Raw genomic sequence first — 17376 nt, forward strand, 5'->3', positions numbered from 1 at the left:
CACCCTCAAATGAGGTGTTAAACTTTAACACAAGGTGGGTGTTTGGATGGGTTGTTAAAGTTTAACACTTTAGCTGGAAAATGACTGCATTACCCCTCAATAAATGAGGTCCCATACCCCTGTGCTGCTGTTATTTTTGGCGCCAAATGCTTGCTCTGTTCTGGCGCTAGGAAGTGCTAGCGCGGGAGGTGCTTGTGCTGCTGTTTTTTAGCGCCAGTACTGGTGTGCTCATTTTTTGCGCTAGGAGGTGCTTGGCGCCAGCAGTGCTTGTGCCCATTGCTTGTGCTCATTCTGGTGCTTGTGCTGCTCGGTCTTTGGCGCCAGGTGAAGTGGCCTTCTTTTGTTTTTTCATTCGGTCAAATGAAAGAACGATGAAATAAAATAAAAAATATTCAAATTATTAGATTGTCCTGTACACACGATAGAACGCAGATACTACAAAAATGTTGTCAACATCATTACAATACAATCATACAAATAATCTACGATTTGTTGTACAAAGCATTAGCTAATTCATCCCGAAATGCATTCATATTACAATCTTCTTCCCCTGCTTGTGTATTTGTCCCATCTCCTTCGTCGTTTGGCACTTGAGGCATAGGAATAAAATTTTCATCCCGATCGCACATATCAAAGGCCCTATCGGCCATATCATTCTCTCGTATGAAATTATGAATTGCCATACATGCTACTATGATTTTACTTTGTTTCTGCATCGGAAAACTTGGAATACCCAACAAAATCCTCCACTTCATCTTTAACACTCCAAATGACCTCTCGATAACATTTCTAAGGAAGGAATGGGCGTAATTAAAAGTCTCTTTCATACCTTTTGGCATTGGGCCACTCCTAAACTCCGGTAGATGATATTTTGTACCCTTGTAGGGTGCAAGGTAACCCGGACGATTTGCATAACCCGAGTCAACTAGGTAAAATTTGCCTACATATACGACAATTTTCATGAGGTTAACAAAGGTGCCACCATCTCACATACAAATGAAAACAAATCAAATTTACCTGCAGGAGGATGCGGAAACTTGTCACCATATTTGTTTAAGGCATCACTGAAGACTCTCATGTCATGAACCGATCCAGGCCATCCAGTCATAGCAAATGTGAACCTCATGTCGAAATCACATATTGCCAGCACATTCTGTGAAGTATATCCATGTCTCTCGGTGTGCTGAACCACCTTATCATTTGGGACCACCACCGGTATATGCGTCCCATCTATAGCTCCTATGCAGTTGTTGAAGTATGCTGCAAAGCGAGGGTTCCTCAACCTTGGGTGCACGGTCCTAAATTCTGGGTCCTTGGGCTTAATAATATCCACTGCTAGCTTAAGAACACTTGACAACACATTATCGAAAGTACGGCTTATTGTTTCTAAGGACCTTACAAACCGGTCCTCAACCTGTCTAAGGGATTGTGGTGCACCAATTACCCAAAGGAACATTCCTAAAGCCTCCATCGTGGTCATTCCTCTAGTTGCCCTCAACCCATAGTTCTCGACCAACAAGTCATGTAGCTGGTAAAACAAAACGCTTGACATCCTAAACATGTTGTAGCAAGCGGTTCTGCTACACAATGTTTCATGCACCCATTCTATACCCGACACAGTAGGAACCCTATGTGGAGCCTTGTCCATGTATGTGTCATAATACGTACCGATCATTACTGCGGCCATTGCAATGTCCCGGGTCCTTTTACGATGATACTGTTGCATCCACATGAAACCCATAACCTCTGTTGATAAGTCGTCATCAGAAGAACTTGACTCATCAATATCAAATTCATACTCCTAAGTCACCAAAGAAAACCATGTCAGTCAGAAATGAATACTCCTAAGTCACCAACTAAAACCAATGTAAGTCAGTAACGAATACTCCTAAGTCACCAAATAAAACCAATGTAAACATCCACATTTCAGCAACAATTGCACATATGCATTCAGCCACAAACCATATATAACAGAGCCTTCCACAAAACAGCAACAATTGCACATATGCATTCAGCCACAAACAGTCAACAATTCTTAAACAGCCATCAACCATATAGAAATTCCAAAGCACATTGAATCCTTAGAACAAACAGTCACATATTGTTCTAATAACCATAATTAGTACATAAAGGAACTCATATTCCATAAAACAGCCACATTGACTCCTAAGGACAACTACTTACTTCTACCAAACATTCAGTCCTAAAACACACACATTCACTCATATAGATTGTTTTCTTTGCAAACTCTCTGCAAATAACGCAGCCTTCCTTCAGGAGTTGGTATGTTGCAAAAAAATTCTCTCTCATATGGATCTTTGAATAAGTGCCTGCATGCATAGAACTCTACACTTTCAGGGGCTGCTCCACATTCCAAAGCCAGCTGTTGACACCTCTTAACAGACTCACCCATCTCTTTAATAGGGTTCAGCTTCTGTCTTTTCTCATTGAGGCTGGTTGCAATACTCTCCCCTACACTCCTTAAGAGGCCATCATCTTTGTCAGAGGTTGTCAATTTGTCAACTAGGCTGCTCACCATCTTCAGCAATGGGCTTTTACTTTTCTTGGAAGGACTAGTGGCAGTGGACTTGGTGCTGGGGGTACTTCCTCTTTTTTTGGTGTTGTAGCTCATAGGGCTGTCTTCATATGCATTGACATCCCCTTCTGTACCATACTGATCATCTTCCTCTACATCATCAACATCTTGGTCCTCATCCTCTTCACAACCAGCCACAAAAGATGTAGAGCCATCTACCACAACATCACGAAACATCTCCTCTAGGTGATCTATGTAATGTGGAACACCATATCGAAATTTCTTACACTCACTAAATTTGCCCTGCAAATGGATTATGATGTTATACACAGAAAAGTTACTGCAAACATATTTCCAGAAAACATATTTGCCCTCACCTTGGTGTTACTTTTCCACCACCCATCTGAGGCAATTATAGTTCCATCTGCATGCCTTCCAAGACCAGTATCCTTATTGCATGCTTTCCAGAAAGTATGCAATGTTTTCAATTGATTGATCCTGTTCCTGATCTGGGAATGTTGATGTTTCAGCCCAGTGGCCATCTGGTACTTATCAGCTACTATCCTCAAACCCCTTGAAGTAATTGATCCTTTTGGACAGTTGCCTGACCTAATCTGCTCAACCCACAAGTCACACAAGACACCAGTATTGTGTTCTGTCCACTGTGCCTTGTCGAATCTATTTATCTAGACAATTTAACACAGACATAGAAACAACATCACACACAGAGAAGGTAACAACATCACAAAAAAAACAGTCCTACTTCCTGTTTATTGAACTTTTGCAACTAACCATCACAAGAAAAAACAGTCCTAATTAAAAGTTTCTGAACTAGAGCCTTAACAATCACAAGAACAGGATGTACAACATCACAACAACAGACAGTAATCCACTCCTAAACTCCCACTAACCATCACAACAACATTCAGTACCACAGATGATCACAAAAACATCCAGAGTGTTCAATTGGATGGTTATCAGAACTAACCTTGGAGGTGGGGAAAATTGTCTCCACATTCTGTGGAGCACCATCTTCGTCGTCAACATCAACCCAATCCTCTACCTCGTAGGGTTCGATGTAGTCAGCAGTGGATCGACCTCCACGACCGCGAGACCGCCTTGCGCGGCCGCCCCCTCGGCCTCCGCTGCGGCCGCCGCTGCCACCAGCACCGTCGGCCAACGACGGTGCGAACAGGGGCCTTGTCACAGATGCACCGCCGCCGCCTGCTCTGCTGCCGCCGGCCCCAGCTCTGCTGCCGCCGCCGCCTGCTCTGCTGCCGCCGCCCCCTCCTCTGCTGCCACCGGCCCCAGCTCTGCTGCCGCTGCCGCCTCCTCTACCTCCACTGCGAGCCGCGCGTAAGCCGAGCGAACGGCTGCCGCGGCCACGGGGTGCTCCTTCTCCTCGAAGGAGGTCGGAGTACGAGCTGTAGTCGCCCCAATCTTCGGCCTGGGAGTTGAGATCCAGGGCTTGCAAGCCCTCGCGAGGAACTCCAGAGGATTCGGCCTGGGAGAGGAGGTCGAAGGCGGGGGCGGGGAAAGCTGGATCCCCCTCGGGGAACAGATCTTGCAGTCCATCGTCCCCGTGCCCGTCCATGAGCCCGTGTATGCGGTGGATCTGGGACGCGGGGTGGGGATAGAGCAGGGGGGAAGAAAAGGTTTGGAAGGGGAAGGTCACGGCGGAAGGCGACGAACCGCGGACGGGAGGAGATGGCCGGCGGGAGGGGTTGGCGGCGGGCGCGGAGGAAGCGATGCGGAAGGAGATGGAGATGGCGGCGGGCGCGCAAGCAGCGATGTAGATGCGGGAGGGGAACGAGCGGGTGTAGATGCGGCGGCCGGGATGGATGGCCGGCGGGAGGAGATGGCCTGCGGGAGGAGACGGCGGCGCGCGAGGAGGAAGCGATGCGGATGGCGGCGGCCGTGGAGGATGCGATGCGGAAAGGGTGGGAGGGGAATGCGGGAGGAGGAGGCGCTGGCGGTCGGATAGGGGAGAGAGAAGAGGAGAGAGAGAGGGGGGCAACCAGGGAAAAGAGGGAGAGGGGGACCACTTTTAACACATTTGCCACATTTTAACACCCCCTCCATGTGTTTATGAAAAGGGAGGTGTTAAATTTTAACACTTCATCTTTAACACTTGTGTTTGGCAGCCAAAAGTGTTAAAATCTGTTAAAAAGGGGGTGTTAAACTTTAACACCCCCTTCCCAAACAGGCCCTAAATAAAATGCCACATCAATAATTTTGTTGATGTGGCAATGTTATTATGAGTAGGGAGGAGAGGAAGTTTTATTATATGTGAGAGAAGTTTCATTACCATGAAACCTAACAGGCACAATTAATAAATTCTCAACCTTGATAACTGTACTTTAAGACTGACCTTATGGAACATGAGGTGTGGGGCCCTACTGAGTATATTGTACAAAAGAAAAGTTGATATTATAACTTAGCGAAAAGAACAAAGAAGGAAAATAAAGAAAAAGATTACCTAAAGGCATCCGGACATTGCACTATGCTAGAGAAATAATTATTTTTTGACCTATGGATAACCATGGCCGTTTCTTTTTTTAAGTAATCCTTGCATCTTTAAATTGTGATAGGCTGGTATTCATAGATGAACTTATTCCTGGTTGTCCAAATACTATATAGGACATAAGCATTATGATTTCCATGAAGAAAGACTGAGCGATTTGTAACTTGACAGATTCTAAATTTTCATATCCTAGGTGAGTGTCATCTACTACAAAAATGATTTTCAAGCGCGCCTCACTTTTTTTTAAGGGGTGGACAAAAAGTTCACTTGCTCCTAAAGAGATGATCGATTACTGTACGTAGTTGTCTGCCTGCACCTACAAATGGATTTCTAGGATTTCTAGGCACCGGTCATGGGGTGACCCGTGCCTAAAAATAGCCCATGACCCACGCCTAGAAATCCATTTGTAGGCGCGGGTGGCAGGGTCATCCACGCCTAGAATTAACAGACGCGGAATTTCGTTTTGACCGACACCCGCTCCAACTCATTTTTATTTCTTCTCCGTCTCTCTCCTCGTCCTTATACTTTTCCTCTCCCTACCTCTCACCTTATCACTTCTCTCTCCCTCCTCTCATTCTCCCTCAGCAAGACGGCTGACCCTGGCCAGCCTTCACAGCGGGGCACGACGGCAGCAGCAGGGGTTGGTGGACCCAGCTTGCCTCCACACTTGGTGGGGCGCACCACGGTGGCACCGGCCTAGATCCAGAGGCGTGTCGGCCTAGATCTGAAGGAGCGGCAGCCAAGGGACCGGCGGCGGCGCAGCAGGGTGGTGGCGGCGCGGTGGGGCCTGGCTAGGTGGTGGCAGCCATGCCCTTTTTCTTTTTTTAATTTTTTATTTGATTTGTAGGGGTGGACGAGCACCCGCTCTTACTAATAGTCATTTTTAGTTGCGAAAAGTAGGGTCAACATCCCTGCACTAGAAACCATTGCTGTAGTAGTGTGAATTCCAGCATTTATTAAAAAAGGTGCATTAATTACAAGAAGATAGGATGTACCGTTTCATCCAGATTTTTAGAGCACAATACATTTTTAGCTCTGCAAACCCATATTTTTCGTCCTCATCGGTTCCCTAGTACTGACGCGATAACTGATAAGTCGCCAGCGTTCAATTAATTGTTGGCTAGTGAGAATGGGCGAGTGTGTGTTGCACAGTGTCAGCAGATAGTGATCAATGACGAGCGTTCGGCAGATGAGGTGACTACTGTGAGAGATCACACGACACGCAGCGTGCAGGGCTCAAGTCAAGGTCGTTCGATGGCTCCTAGCTCAATGCGATGTACGTTGTTTGGCAGAGCAGTGAGAGTTGAGACGTGCGTTTCTCTGAGCATTGCATACGGCTCAAGTCAAGGTCGCCGGGGTGCTAGCTTGAGGCCACCAGCGCGTATGTTCCGTGCGCTTTATTACTACCACGGTTCAGTGGCTCAACGCAGATGATGAGGGGCATGCAGTGTTGACTTAACATGTTAGGTCCTGTTTTGGAAGGAGGTGTTAAAGTTTAACAGGGTGTTTAACACCCTCAAATTAGGTGTTAAATTTTAACACAAGGTGGGTGTTTGGATGGGTTGTTAAAGTTTAACACTTTAGCTGAAAAATGACTGTATTACTCCTCAATAAATGAGGTCCAATACCCCTGTGCTGCTATTTTTTTTTGGCGCCAAGTGCTGGTGTGCTGTTTTGGCGCCAGTAGCTGCTCCTGCTTGAGCTGGCGCTCGGTTCTGCTCGGTCTTTGGCGCCAGGTGATGTGGGTTCATTTTTTTTTTCATTCGGCCAAATGAAAGAACGATCAAATGAAATAAAAAATATTCAAATTATTTAGAATGTCCTGTACACATGATAGAACGCAGAGACTACAAAAATGTTGTCAATGTCATTACAATACAATCATACAAATAATCTACGATTTGTTGTACAAAGCATTAGCTAATTCATCCCGAAATGCATTCATGTTACAATCTTCATCCCCTGCTTGTGTATTTGTCCCATGTCCTTCGTCGTTTGGCACTTGAGCCATAGGAATAAAATTTTCATCCCGATCGCACATATCAAAGGCCATATCGGCCATATCATTCTCTCGTATGAAATTATGAATTGCCATGCATGCTACTATGATTTTACTTTGTTTGTGCATTGGAAAACTTGGTATACCCAACAAAATCCTCCACTTCATCTTCAACACTCCAAATGACCTTTCGATAACATTTCTAAGGGACGAATGGGCGTAATTAAAAGTCTCTTTCATACCTTTTGGCATTGGACCACTCCTAAACTCCGGTAGATAATACTTTGTACCCTTGTAGGGTGCAAGGTAACCCGGACGATTTGCATAACCTGAGTCAACTAGGTAAAATTTGCCTACATATACGATAATTTTAATGAGGTTAAGAAAGGTGCCAACATCTTCTATACAAATGAAAACAAAACAAGTTTACCTGCAGGAGGATGCGGAAACTTGTCACCATATTTGTTTAAGGCATCACTGAAGACTCTTATGTCATGAATCGATCCAGGCCATCCAGTCACAGCAAATGTGAACCTCATGTCGAAATCACATATAGCCAGCACATTCTGTGAAGTATATCCATGTCTCCCGGTGTGCTGAACCACCTTATCATTTGGCACCACGACTGGTATATGCATCCCATCTATAGCTCCTATACAATTGTTGAAGTATGGTGCAAAGTGAGGGTTTCTCAACCTTTGGTGCACGGTCTTAAATTCTGGATCCTTGGGCTTAATAATATCCACTGCTAGCTTAAGAACACTAGATAAAACATTATCGAATGTACGGCTTATTGTTTCTAAGGACCTTACAAACCGGTCCTCAACCTGTCTAAGGGATTGTGGTGCACCAATTACCCAAAGGAACATTCCTAAAGCCTCCATCGTGGACATTCCTCTAGTTGCCCTCAACCCATAGGTGTCGACCAACAAGTCATGCAGCTGGTGAAACAAAAGGCTTGACATCCTAAACATGTTGTAGCAAGCGGTTCTGCTAGACAATGTTTCATGCACCCATTCTATACCCGACACAATAGGAACCCTCTGTGGAGCCTTGTCCATGTAAGTCTCACAATATGTACCGATCATGATTGCGGCCGTTAACATATCCCGGGTCCTTTTACGATGATACTGTTGCATCCACATGAAACCCATAATCTCTGTTGACAAGTCGTCATCTGAGGAACTCGTCTCATCATTATCAAAGGAAAACTCCTAAGGCACCAAAGAAAACCATGTAAGTCAGTCGTAAACATCCACATTTTTCTAAGGGACAAATCCATAAAACAGCCACAAAACAGCAACAATTTCTGCAAATTCAAACCTTAGAAAATGAAAACAGCCACATTCCAAAGCAATAAGTTACTTCCAAATGAAAACAGTCACATATTGTTCAAACAACCATACTTAGTACATAAAGGAACTCTTATTCCCTAAAACAGCCACATTCACTCCTAAGGACAACTAGTTACTTCTACCAAACTAAAGCACATTCACTCAACAATATTGTTTTCTTTGCAATATCTCTGCAAATGACGCAGCCTTCCTTCAGGAGTTGGTATGTTGCAAAAAAATTCCCTCTCATATGGATCTTTGAATAAGTGCCTGCATGCATAGAACTCTACACTTTCAGGGGTTGCTCCACATTCCAAAGCCAGCTGTTGACACCTCTTAACAGACTGACCCATCTCTTGTATAGGGTTGAGCTTCTGTCTTTTCTCATTGAGGCTGGTTGCAATACTCTCCCCCACATTCTTTAATAGGTTATCATCTTTGTCAGAGGTAGTCAATTTCTCAACTAGGCTGCTCACCATCTTCATCAAAGGGCTTTTACTTTTCTTTCCAGGACTAGTGGCAGTGGACTTGGTGCTGGTGCTACTTCCTCTCTTCTTGCTGGTATTGCTCACTGGGCTGTCTTCATATTCATTAACAAACCCATCTGTACCATATTGATCATCTTGCTCTACATCATCAACATCTTGGTCCTCATCCTCTTCACAACCAGCCACAAAAGATGTAGAGCCATCCACCACAACATCACGAAACATCTCCTCTAGGTGATCCATGTAATTTGGAACACCATACCGAAATTTCTTACACTCACTAAATCTGCCCTGCAAATGGATTATGATGTTATACACCATTGCACATAAAAGTTACTGCAAACATATTTCCAGAAATTATATTTGCCCTCACCTTGGTGTTTTTTTCCACCACCACTCTGTGGCACTTATACTACCATCCGCATTCCTTCCAAGACCAGTATCCTTATTGCATGCTTTCCAGAAATTATGCAATGTTTTCAATTGATTGATCCTGTTCCTGATCTGGGAATTTTGATGTCTCAACCCAGTGGCCATCTGGTATTTATCAACTACTGTCCTCAAACCTCTTGAAGTAATTGATCTTTTTGGACAGTTGCCTGATCTAATCTGCTCAACCCACAAGTCACACAACAGACCAGTATTGTGTTCTGTCCACTGTGCCTTGTCGAATCTATTTATCTAGACAATTTAAACAGAGACATAGAAACCCATCACACACAGAATAGGTAACAACATCACAAAAAAGGGTGTTAACCATCACAAGAACAGGCACTAACATCGCAATAATTCCTGTTTATTGAACTATAGCAAGTAACCATCACAAAAAAAACAGTCCTAATTCCTGTTTCTGAACTAGAGCTTTAACACACAAGACCAGGGTCTTAACCATCACAAGGACAGAGTGTTAAACATCACAAGAACAGGGTGTTAAACATCACAAGAACAGCCACTAATCCACTCCTAAACTCCCACTGACCATCACAACAACATTCAGTACCATAGATGATCATAAAAACATCCACTAGCACAGATGAACAATTCAATAGGATGGATATCAGAACTAACCTTGGAGGTGGGGAAAATAAGCTCGACATTCTGTGGACCACCTTCTTCGTCGTCAAGATCAACCCAATCCTCTCCACCGTAGGGTTCGGTGTAATCAGCAGTGGATGGACCTCCACGACCGCGAGACCGTCTTGCGCGGCTGTAGGAACGGCCTCCGCTGCGACCGCCGCTGCTACCAGCACCGTCGGCCAACGATCCAACGAAGAGAGGCCTTTGTTGGAGGTATGCCCTAGAGGCAATCATAGAGATGATGATATTCCATTTGTATCCATGATTTGTATATTGTGTTCATTGAATATCCATTAAAGGCTACTTGAATTGATTTGCAATTATGTGAATTGTATGTGAAACTCTTTACTTGTATGGTTATTCTAAAGTTGTCCCTGGTCGGAGTTCATGTGAGGACACACATGAATATTAGACTAGCACATGTATTAGTTGATGACTATGTTTCACAAGTCATGGACATGGAGATGTTGAACTAATAATATGGACACATGTGGAGACATGTGTTAGGACTGACCCAACACGAGAAGTAGTTCTCTCTTTAAACAACATATACGCTTTGTCCTTAGACCTGAGATTGTCGCATGTATTCTAGATGTGGATTGACCTACTTAGGGGCTATCAAACGCTACGCCGTAACAGGGTAGTTATAAATGTAGTTTTCGGGTTTGTCAAGAAGCATGCTATGAGACATGGTCAATCAAGATGGGATTTTCCCCTCTCTGATTGAGAGTGATATCTCTGGGCCCCTCGAGTGATCGGATCCGAAAATGCATGGCCATGCTACGTACGGTTAAGAGTTAACCTACAAAGGGATTCCGAATCACAGGATCGAGAAAGAGCGGTCGGCTTGAAGCTAGACCAAATATCGTGAGGCAAAGGGAATAGCATGTATATTATGTTGTGATGGTTCGTCTGATATGATCTTCGTATGCGTATAGGAGTTGGCACGTCTTGCTAGAGGCCGCTACCGACTATTGGGCCGAGTAGGAGTACTCGGGCCATGTCTATACGTATCCGAACCCATAGGGTCACACACTTAAGGGGCTGGAAGCCCAATTCGGATCTGATCCGAGTTGGATTAGGTTTAGGAGTACTAATGGGTCTCGGATCCAGAGGCCCATCAGGAACCCCTATAAATAGAGGGGTGGGGGCGCCCTAGGGTTTCACAACCTTTTGGCTGAACAGACTTGCCGCGCCTCCCACGCCCTCGCCTGTTGCAACTCGTGGATCTAGCAGTCCGGCTTGCGACGCTTCCTCCCTGCACGTGTGGATACCTTGGAGGTGTTGCGCCTGCAGCACTTGGACGAGCCATCGATGAGCCGCCGACGAGCCACGACGAGCCGACGACGAGCCGCGGCACCGGAGGCGATCTTGCTGTGCACGTGGACGAGCTGCTGAGGAGCTGCTGGACGTGATCGACTACGTACGACTACGTTGATCGACTACGTACGACTACGTGATCGTCTTCACTGCACCGACGCATATCTACATCTTCCGCACCAGTAGTGCGTCGAGTGGTAATCCCGTGATCCTTATACGGCAGTTCTTCCTGGTTATACGCGGTAGAAATTTTGATTTGCGCTAGTGTAGCCTACCTCGTATCCCAACAGCCTTGTCACAAGTGCTCCGCTGCGTCCGCCACTGCCGCCGCCACCTCTGCCGCCGCCTCGACCGCCACCCCCTGCTCTGCTGCCGCCACCGCCTCCTCTACCTCCATTGCGAGGCGCACGTAAGCCGAGGGTACGACTGCCGCGGCCCCGGGGTGCTCCTTCTCCCCGAAGGAGGTCAGAGTACGAGCTGTAGTCGGCCAAATCTTCGGCCCGGGAGTTGAGATCCAGGGCTTGCAAGCCCTCGCGAGGAACTCCAAAGGATTCGGCTTGGGAGAGGAGGTCGAAGGCGGCGGCGGGGAAAGCTGGATCCGCGTGGGGGAAAAGATCTTGCAATCCATCGTCGCCGTGCCCGTCCATGAGCCCGTGTATGCGGTGGATCTGGGACGCGGGGTGGGGATAGAGAAGGGGGGAAGAAAAGGATTGGAAGGGAAAGGTGACAGGAGGGAGATAACGGGGACAGGAGATGGCGGAAGGCGATGAACCGCGGGTGGGAGGAGATGGCCGGCAGGAGGAGTTGGCGGCGGGCGCGGAGGAAGCGATGCGGGAGGAGATGGCGGCGGGCGCGCAAGCAGCGATGCGGGAGGGGAACGAGTGGGGGACAGATGCGAGAGGACGGCGCGCTGGCGGCGGGCGTGATGGATGGCCGGAGGGAGGAGATGGCCGGCGGGAGGAGACGGTGGCGCGCACGGAGGAAGCGATGCGGGAGGAGATGGCGGCGGCCGCGGAGGATGCGATGCGGGAGGGGTCAGAGAGGAATGCTGGAGGAGGACGCGCTGGCGGTCAGATAGGGGAGAGAGAAGAGGAGAGAGAGAGGGGGCAACCAGGGAAAAGAGAGAGAGGGGGACCACTTTTAACACCTTTGCCACATTTTAACACCCCCTCCATGTGTTTATGAAAAGAGAGGTGTTATATTTTAACACTTCATCTTTAACACTTGTGTTTGGCAGCCAAAGTGTTAAAAATGTGTTAAAAAGGGGGTGTTAAACTTTAACACCCCTTCCCAAACAGGCCCTTAGTTCAGCAGAATTCACGAGGACCCGACTGTGCTACCTGTACCAAGTACATCCGGGACCTGATTGGGGCCTGTTTGGAGTTTAGGACATGTCACATCGGATGTTTAGATACTAATTAGAAGTATTAAATATAATCTAATTATAAAACTAATTGCACAGATGGAGTCTAATTCGCGAGATGAATCTATTAAGCCTAATTAGTCCATGATTTGACCATGTGGTGCTACAGTACCCATTTGCTAATGATGGATTAATTAGGCTTAATAGATTCGCAAATTAGTATAGGGGTTCTGCGGTTAGTTTTATAATTAGCTCATGTTTGGTCCTCCTAATTAGCGTCCGAACATCCAATGTGACATGTCCTAAATTTTAGGACATATCATCCAAACAGGCCCTGATGCCAACCGCCACCTAACCTCAATAATGACCAGTAAGGGCACCCGGGACCTGATTGATGCCAACCGCCACCTAACCTCAATAATGATCAGTAAGGGCACCCGTAGCTATTTCGGGGGTGGTTGGATACACTCTTCTAAACTTTAGTAGCTGTCACATCGGATGTTTGGATACTAATAACAGTTATTAAATATAGTCTAATTATAAAACTAATTGCACAGATGGAGTCTAATTCGCAAGACGAATCTATTAAGGGCCTGTTTGGATACACACTCCTAAAGATTAGGACTCCACTTTTAGGACACTTTTAGGACTTGTGCATCCAAACATGGGTCCTAAAAGTGCACTCATAAACTTTAGGAGGGCTATTTTCATTAGGAGAGCCAAGGCATCCTAATGAGTTCTTTTTCTCCTAAAAGTGGTCCCCAAATCTCCCTTTACCCCTGTTGCCCTCCCAAAGCATTTAATGACATGAACAGTGAAGGAGCATTTAGAGGAGTAATTAGGGGTAAAAAAGTCATTTTCCCTCTAACATCCTAAAGATTAGGGGGGTGTTTGGTTCCACCTTGCTAAACTTTAGTTGCTAAAATTTAGCAACTTTTAGCTGCTAAACTGCCAAACACCCTTGCTAAAACTTGCTAAAGTTGAGTTGCTAAAGTTTAGCACTTTAGCAAGTTTTTGGTTGCTAAAACTTGCTAAAAGGTGGGCTAGACAACCTATACCCCACATTTATTGTTTGTCTCCCCCCTCCTGTGCACCTTTAATAAGGGTAGATAGGTCTTTTTACAGCTCATTAAATGCCTTTTAGCAGGAGTATCCAAACAGCTTTTGCTAAAGTTTAGCAAATAAATTTTAGCAACTTTTAGCAACTAAAGTTTAGCAAGAGGAACCAAACACGCCCTAGGATTCCATCTAAACAACCCTCTCCTAAATTTTAGGACTACCAATTTCTGGATCCTAAACTTTAGAACAATCCTAAACTTCAGGAATTTGTATCCAAACAGGCCCTAAGCCTAATTGGTCCATGATTTGACAATGCGGTGCTATAGTAACCATTTGCTAATGATGGATTAATTAGGCTTAATAGATTCATCTTGTGAATTAGTATAGGGGTTCTGCAGTTAGTTTTATAATTAGCTCATGTTTATTCCTCCTAATTAGCGTCCGAACATCCGATGTGATCTTTCTAAGGGGGTGTTTGGGAGGAGGGGACTAAATTTTAGTCCCCGTCACATCGAATGTTTGACACTAATTAGGAGTATTAAACCTAGACTAATTAAGAAACTAATTACACAACCCCTAGGCTAAATCGCGAGACGAATCTATTAAGCCTAATTATTCATAATTTGACAATGTGGTGCTACAGTAACCATTCACTAATGATGGATTACATAGGCTCAATAGATTCGTCTCGTGATTTAGCTTGGGGGTTCTGCTATTAGTTTTATAATTAGCTCATATTTAGTCCTCCTAATTAGCATCCGAATATCTGATGTGACAGGGCTAAAGTTTAGCCCCTGTCTTCCAAACACCCCTAAAGTTTAGCACCTCGTATTCAAACAACTCCGAAATAATATTGGAGGTGAAATAGACTGGTGAGTGGTTCTTCAATTCCCTGGACACGAGAGTGAGACGTACACACTGGTGACGGGTTAGATGCAGCGTAATGACAGGGACCAATGATGAGAGCGCGTATACTGTACTATGACAGATTGGCTGATAGGGTTACTGTGAGCACAGACACCTCTGCCTCTTTGTCGACCCCAACGTCCTCCCATTCGACGCTGCCTAGCCATGCCTCCTCCTCCCACTGCCATGCATAACTCCACCTCCTACTACGTTGTTATAGCAGAACGGCGCCCGCCTCCTCCCATGGCACATGGGCCACTGGGCTAGCGTTGTGGAGAGAACAGTTGGCACATTCGAATTCGCATCCACGGTCCACCACCCGACCGCCACGTACATCTCCCCATGTAGGTCTTCATTGGGCAGAAGGAGGTGGCACACAAGCAACTGGTGGCCCTCAAGGTGAAGGAATTGACCCAGAACTGTACAACACATGTAAAAAAAATTAAAGGAAGCTCACTTTTTTTTGGACAATGATCCAATCACATGCATTCAGTGCAATGATTTATGTATCTTCAAAGAGGCTCATGATCTACTGTACTATAGGACTAGCTCCTGACCCTGCATCATCATCATCATGAATCCTCCTGACCGTGTGGCCATTGAGGATAGCGCTGCCATAGGTGGGTGCCGGGCAGTAGCACTTACCATTCACCAACTTGTTGCGAACTTTAGCCTACCTATTAAATAATCACTAGAAAGCAGGCCATTGCCAAAGGACAGCGTGTTTCTAGTCTTGGCCATCGCCAGCACATATGGACGCCAGCCACGCTTGCAGCTTGCTCTCATCTCCGGTGGGCGGAAATTAATGCCAAGGTATCTGAGGCACGGCCATGAGCCTGGCCTGGCATGACAAGCCATCGTCAAATAAATTGTACTGTTGGTACTGCCGCGCGCCCGCGTAGGTCCTGTTTGTATCCGCTTTTCTGGAACTCGCTTATCTGGCAAGCAGGCTTATCTGATAAGCCTGCTGTCTTGAGAATCCGCTGTCTGAATAAGCAGGGTGTTTGGCAATCCTGATTATTTTGTGTCGATTGTCTATCTAGCTGGTAAATTGACCTGAATGCCCCTGAGGCTGATAATAGCTCATTTTTCTTGTGAATCTAAGGAGAAGACAATAATTCTAATATCTTTGGAGTTTGTTAAATAAAAATTGCATTACAATAATATGAAACTTATATGGTAGATCGGTCTAGTATGGAAACATCCGTCATGGTACAACAACAAAGTATTTTTCTAACTAGTTCTAACACGAGTTTGAGTTTTCTATAAATAAAAATGTATATGAATGATGATTTCTAAAAAATACTGGACCCTGCAGAAGCAGCAACAAATCTCCAGTAAAGCCTACCTATGCTACTGTTACTAGCCTAGACCTGAGTTTTCCTTTTCCCTTTGGAATCTTCGTAAAGATGTACATTGGAAGACAGCAACCAAGGAGCACTGAAAATAGCTGCAAATGAGAAATTGCGATGGTTCAGGACATCAGCAAGGCATGCTCATGCCTGAAAGTTGACCTTAAAGTTTTGTGATTATACATCTAGACAGGGATAAGAAACATATAAGGATCGCTGTGTGATTTGTGATCCAGTCTGAGATATGGATACGGGAATTGCAGCACTGAATTTAGCAAACCTGCAGTGCTACTACCCTGCTGCTATAGACAGGGCAATGAACTGGATATATGGACATAAGCTCAGAGAATATGAGACCCAGCTAGAACCAGGTAACCTTTCTGATACAAAGCCATGAAATTTGAAGTGGAATTGAACTGGATTCGCGCTTTCAGCAAACCAGGGTGAACTTTGGTTCTATTTGAAATGGATTGACTTGACTCACTTAACCTGAATACAAGAAGCAATTTCGCACATGCTGCTTGATATGGAAATATTCAGAACAGTTAAATTAGGCAAAATACAATTGAAATCAGAGATAATGGCAGAACATAAACGCACAACACATATCAAACAGCACTAGTTTAAGATCATACAACCACCATTTCCATTGTCAAAAAAATGAGATCATAAATTCAAACACTGAATCACAACTGCACACTACAACCAAAGATCCAGAAAACCATGACTGCAAATTGCACAACGAAACATCTCCACAGCACAACGAAGCACAGATACGAGTACAGGGAGGCCGGCTGGGGCAGCCAGCAGGGGGCCAAGCCCAGGGGCGTGGCGACGGTTGGAGGATGGTGGGTGTCACACCCTGAAATTTTCGAATTTCAGGATGTGAATAAAAAGAATAAATAAACAATAATTTTCTCATAATTTTAAAATTTTCCCAACATTTATTTTTCTTTACAGGAAATTTTAGTATAGGAAAAATAATTGTTTGTATTTCGGAATTTAATAAGGTTGTTATGTGTTTGTGCATTCATGTCGATGCATCATGGTGTTCCTTGAGTGCAAAAGGTTTTAAAATACGTTTAGACGATGTCCAGACCTTTCAGAGGATTTTCCATCTTTTTTTGGAATTTATTCTCCTTTTCCTAGAGCTAAATCCAATTTTTGGAAGGTTCTAAAATCCTTTTCACGAGCTCCAAGTATTTTATTTGGATTCCTTGCATCCCAATCCATCTCTGAGATTTATCTCAGATTTTTCAGAATTTTCTAGGTATTTTTCTCACTCTAGAAAACGAGTCCAGCTATTTCTGGAATTGTTTTCGCGCAGATAAATAAAATCAGAAATTCCGAAAATAAAAAGTCAACTCGAAAATATCTTTTTCCGAGTGTGGCCTATATATATATCACCGCGTTCGTCT

At 45.1% G+C, this 17376-nt stretch overlaps 1 protein-coding gene across 1 annotated transcript; it reads right to left on the bottom strand.

Moving 5' to 3' along the window:
* Positions 1 to 6420: 6420 nt before the first annotated feature.
* On the bottom strand, positions 6421 to 7943 carry LOC140220293 (uncharacterized). Its single transcript, XM_072290312.1, has 2 exons — positions 7490 to 7943; positions 6421 to 6530 (listed from the first exon to the last, which is right to left on the bottom strand). The coding sequence occupies exons 1-2, from the start codon at positions 7941 to 7943 to the stop codon at positions 6421 to 6423; spliced, it is 564 nt and encodes a 187-aa protein (XP_072146413.1).
* Positions 7944 to 17376: the final 9433 nt, after the last annotated feature.

This window comes from Setaria viridis, chromosome 8, assembly GCF_005286985.2.
Source record: "Setaria viridis chromosome 8, Setaria_viridis_v4.0, whole genome shotgun sequence".
In the NCBI taxonomy this organism is placed as follows: domain Eukaryota; kingdom Viridiplantae; phylum Streptophyta; class Magnoliopsida; order Poales; family Poaceae; genus Setaria; species Setaria viridis.

Coding starts and splice junctions, on each gene's coding strand:
- LOC140220293 (XM_072290312.1), bottom strand. CDS start 7,943: ATGGAGGCTTTAGGAATGTTCCTTTGGGTAATTGGTGCACCACAATCC. Junction 6,531..7,489: donor GTTTCCGCATCCTCCTGCAG/GTAAACTTGTTT, acceptor CTTCCAAAACAG/GACCTAACATGTTAAGTCAA.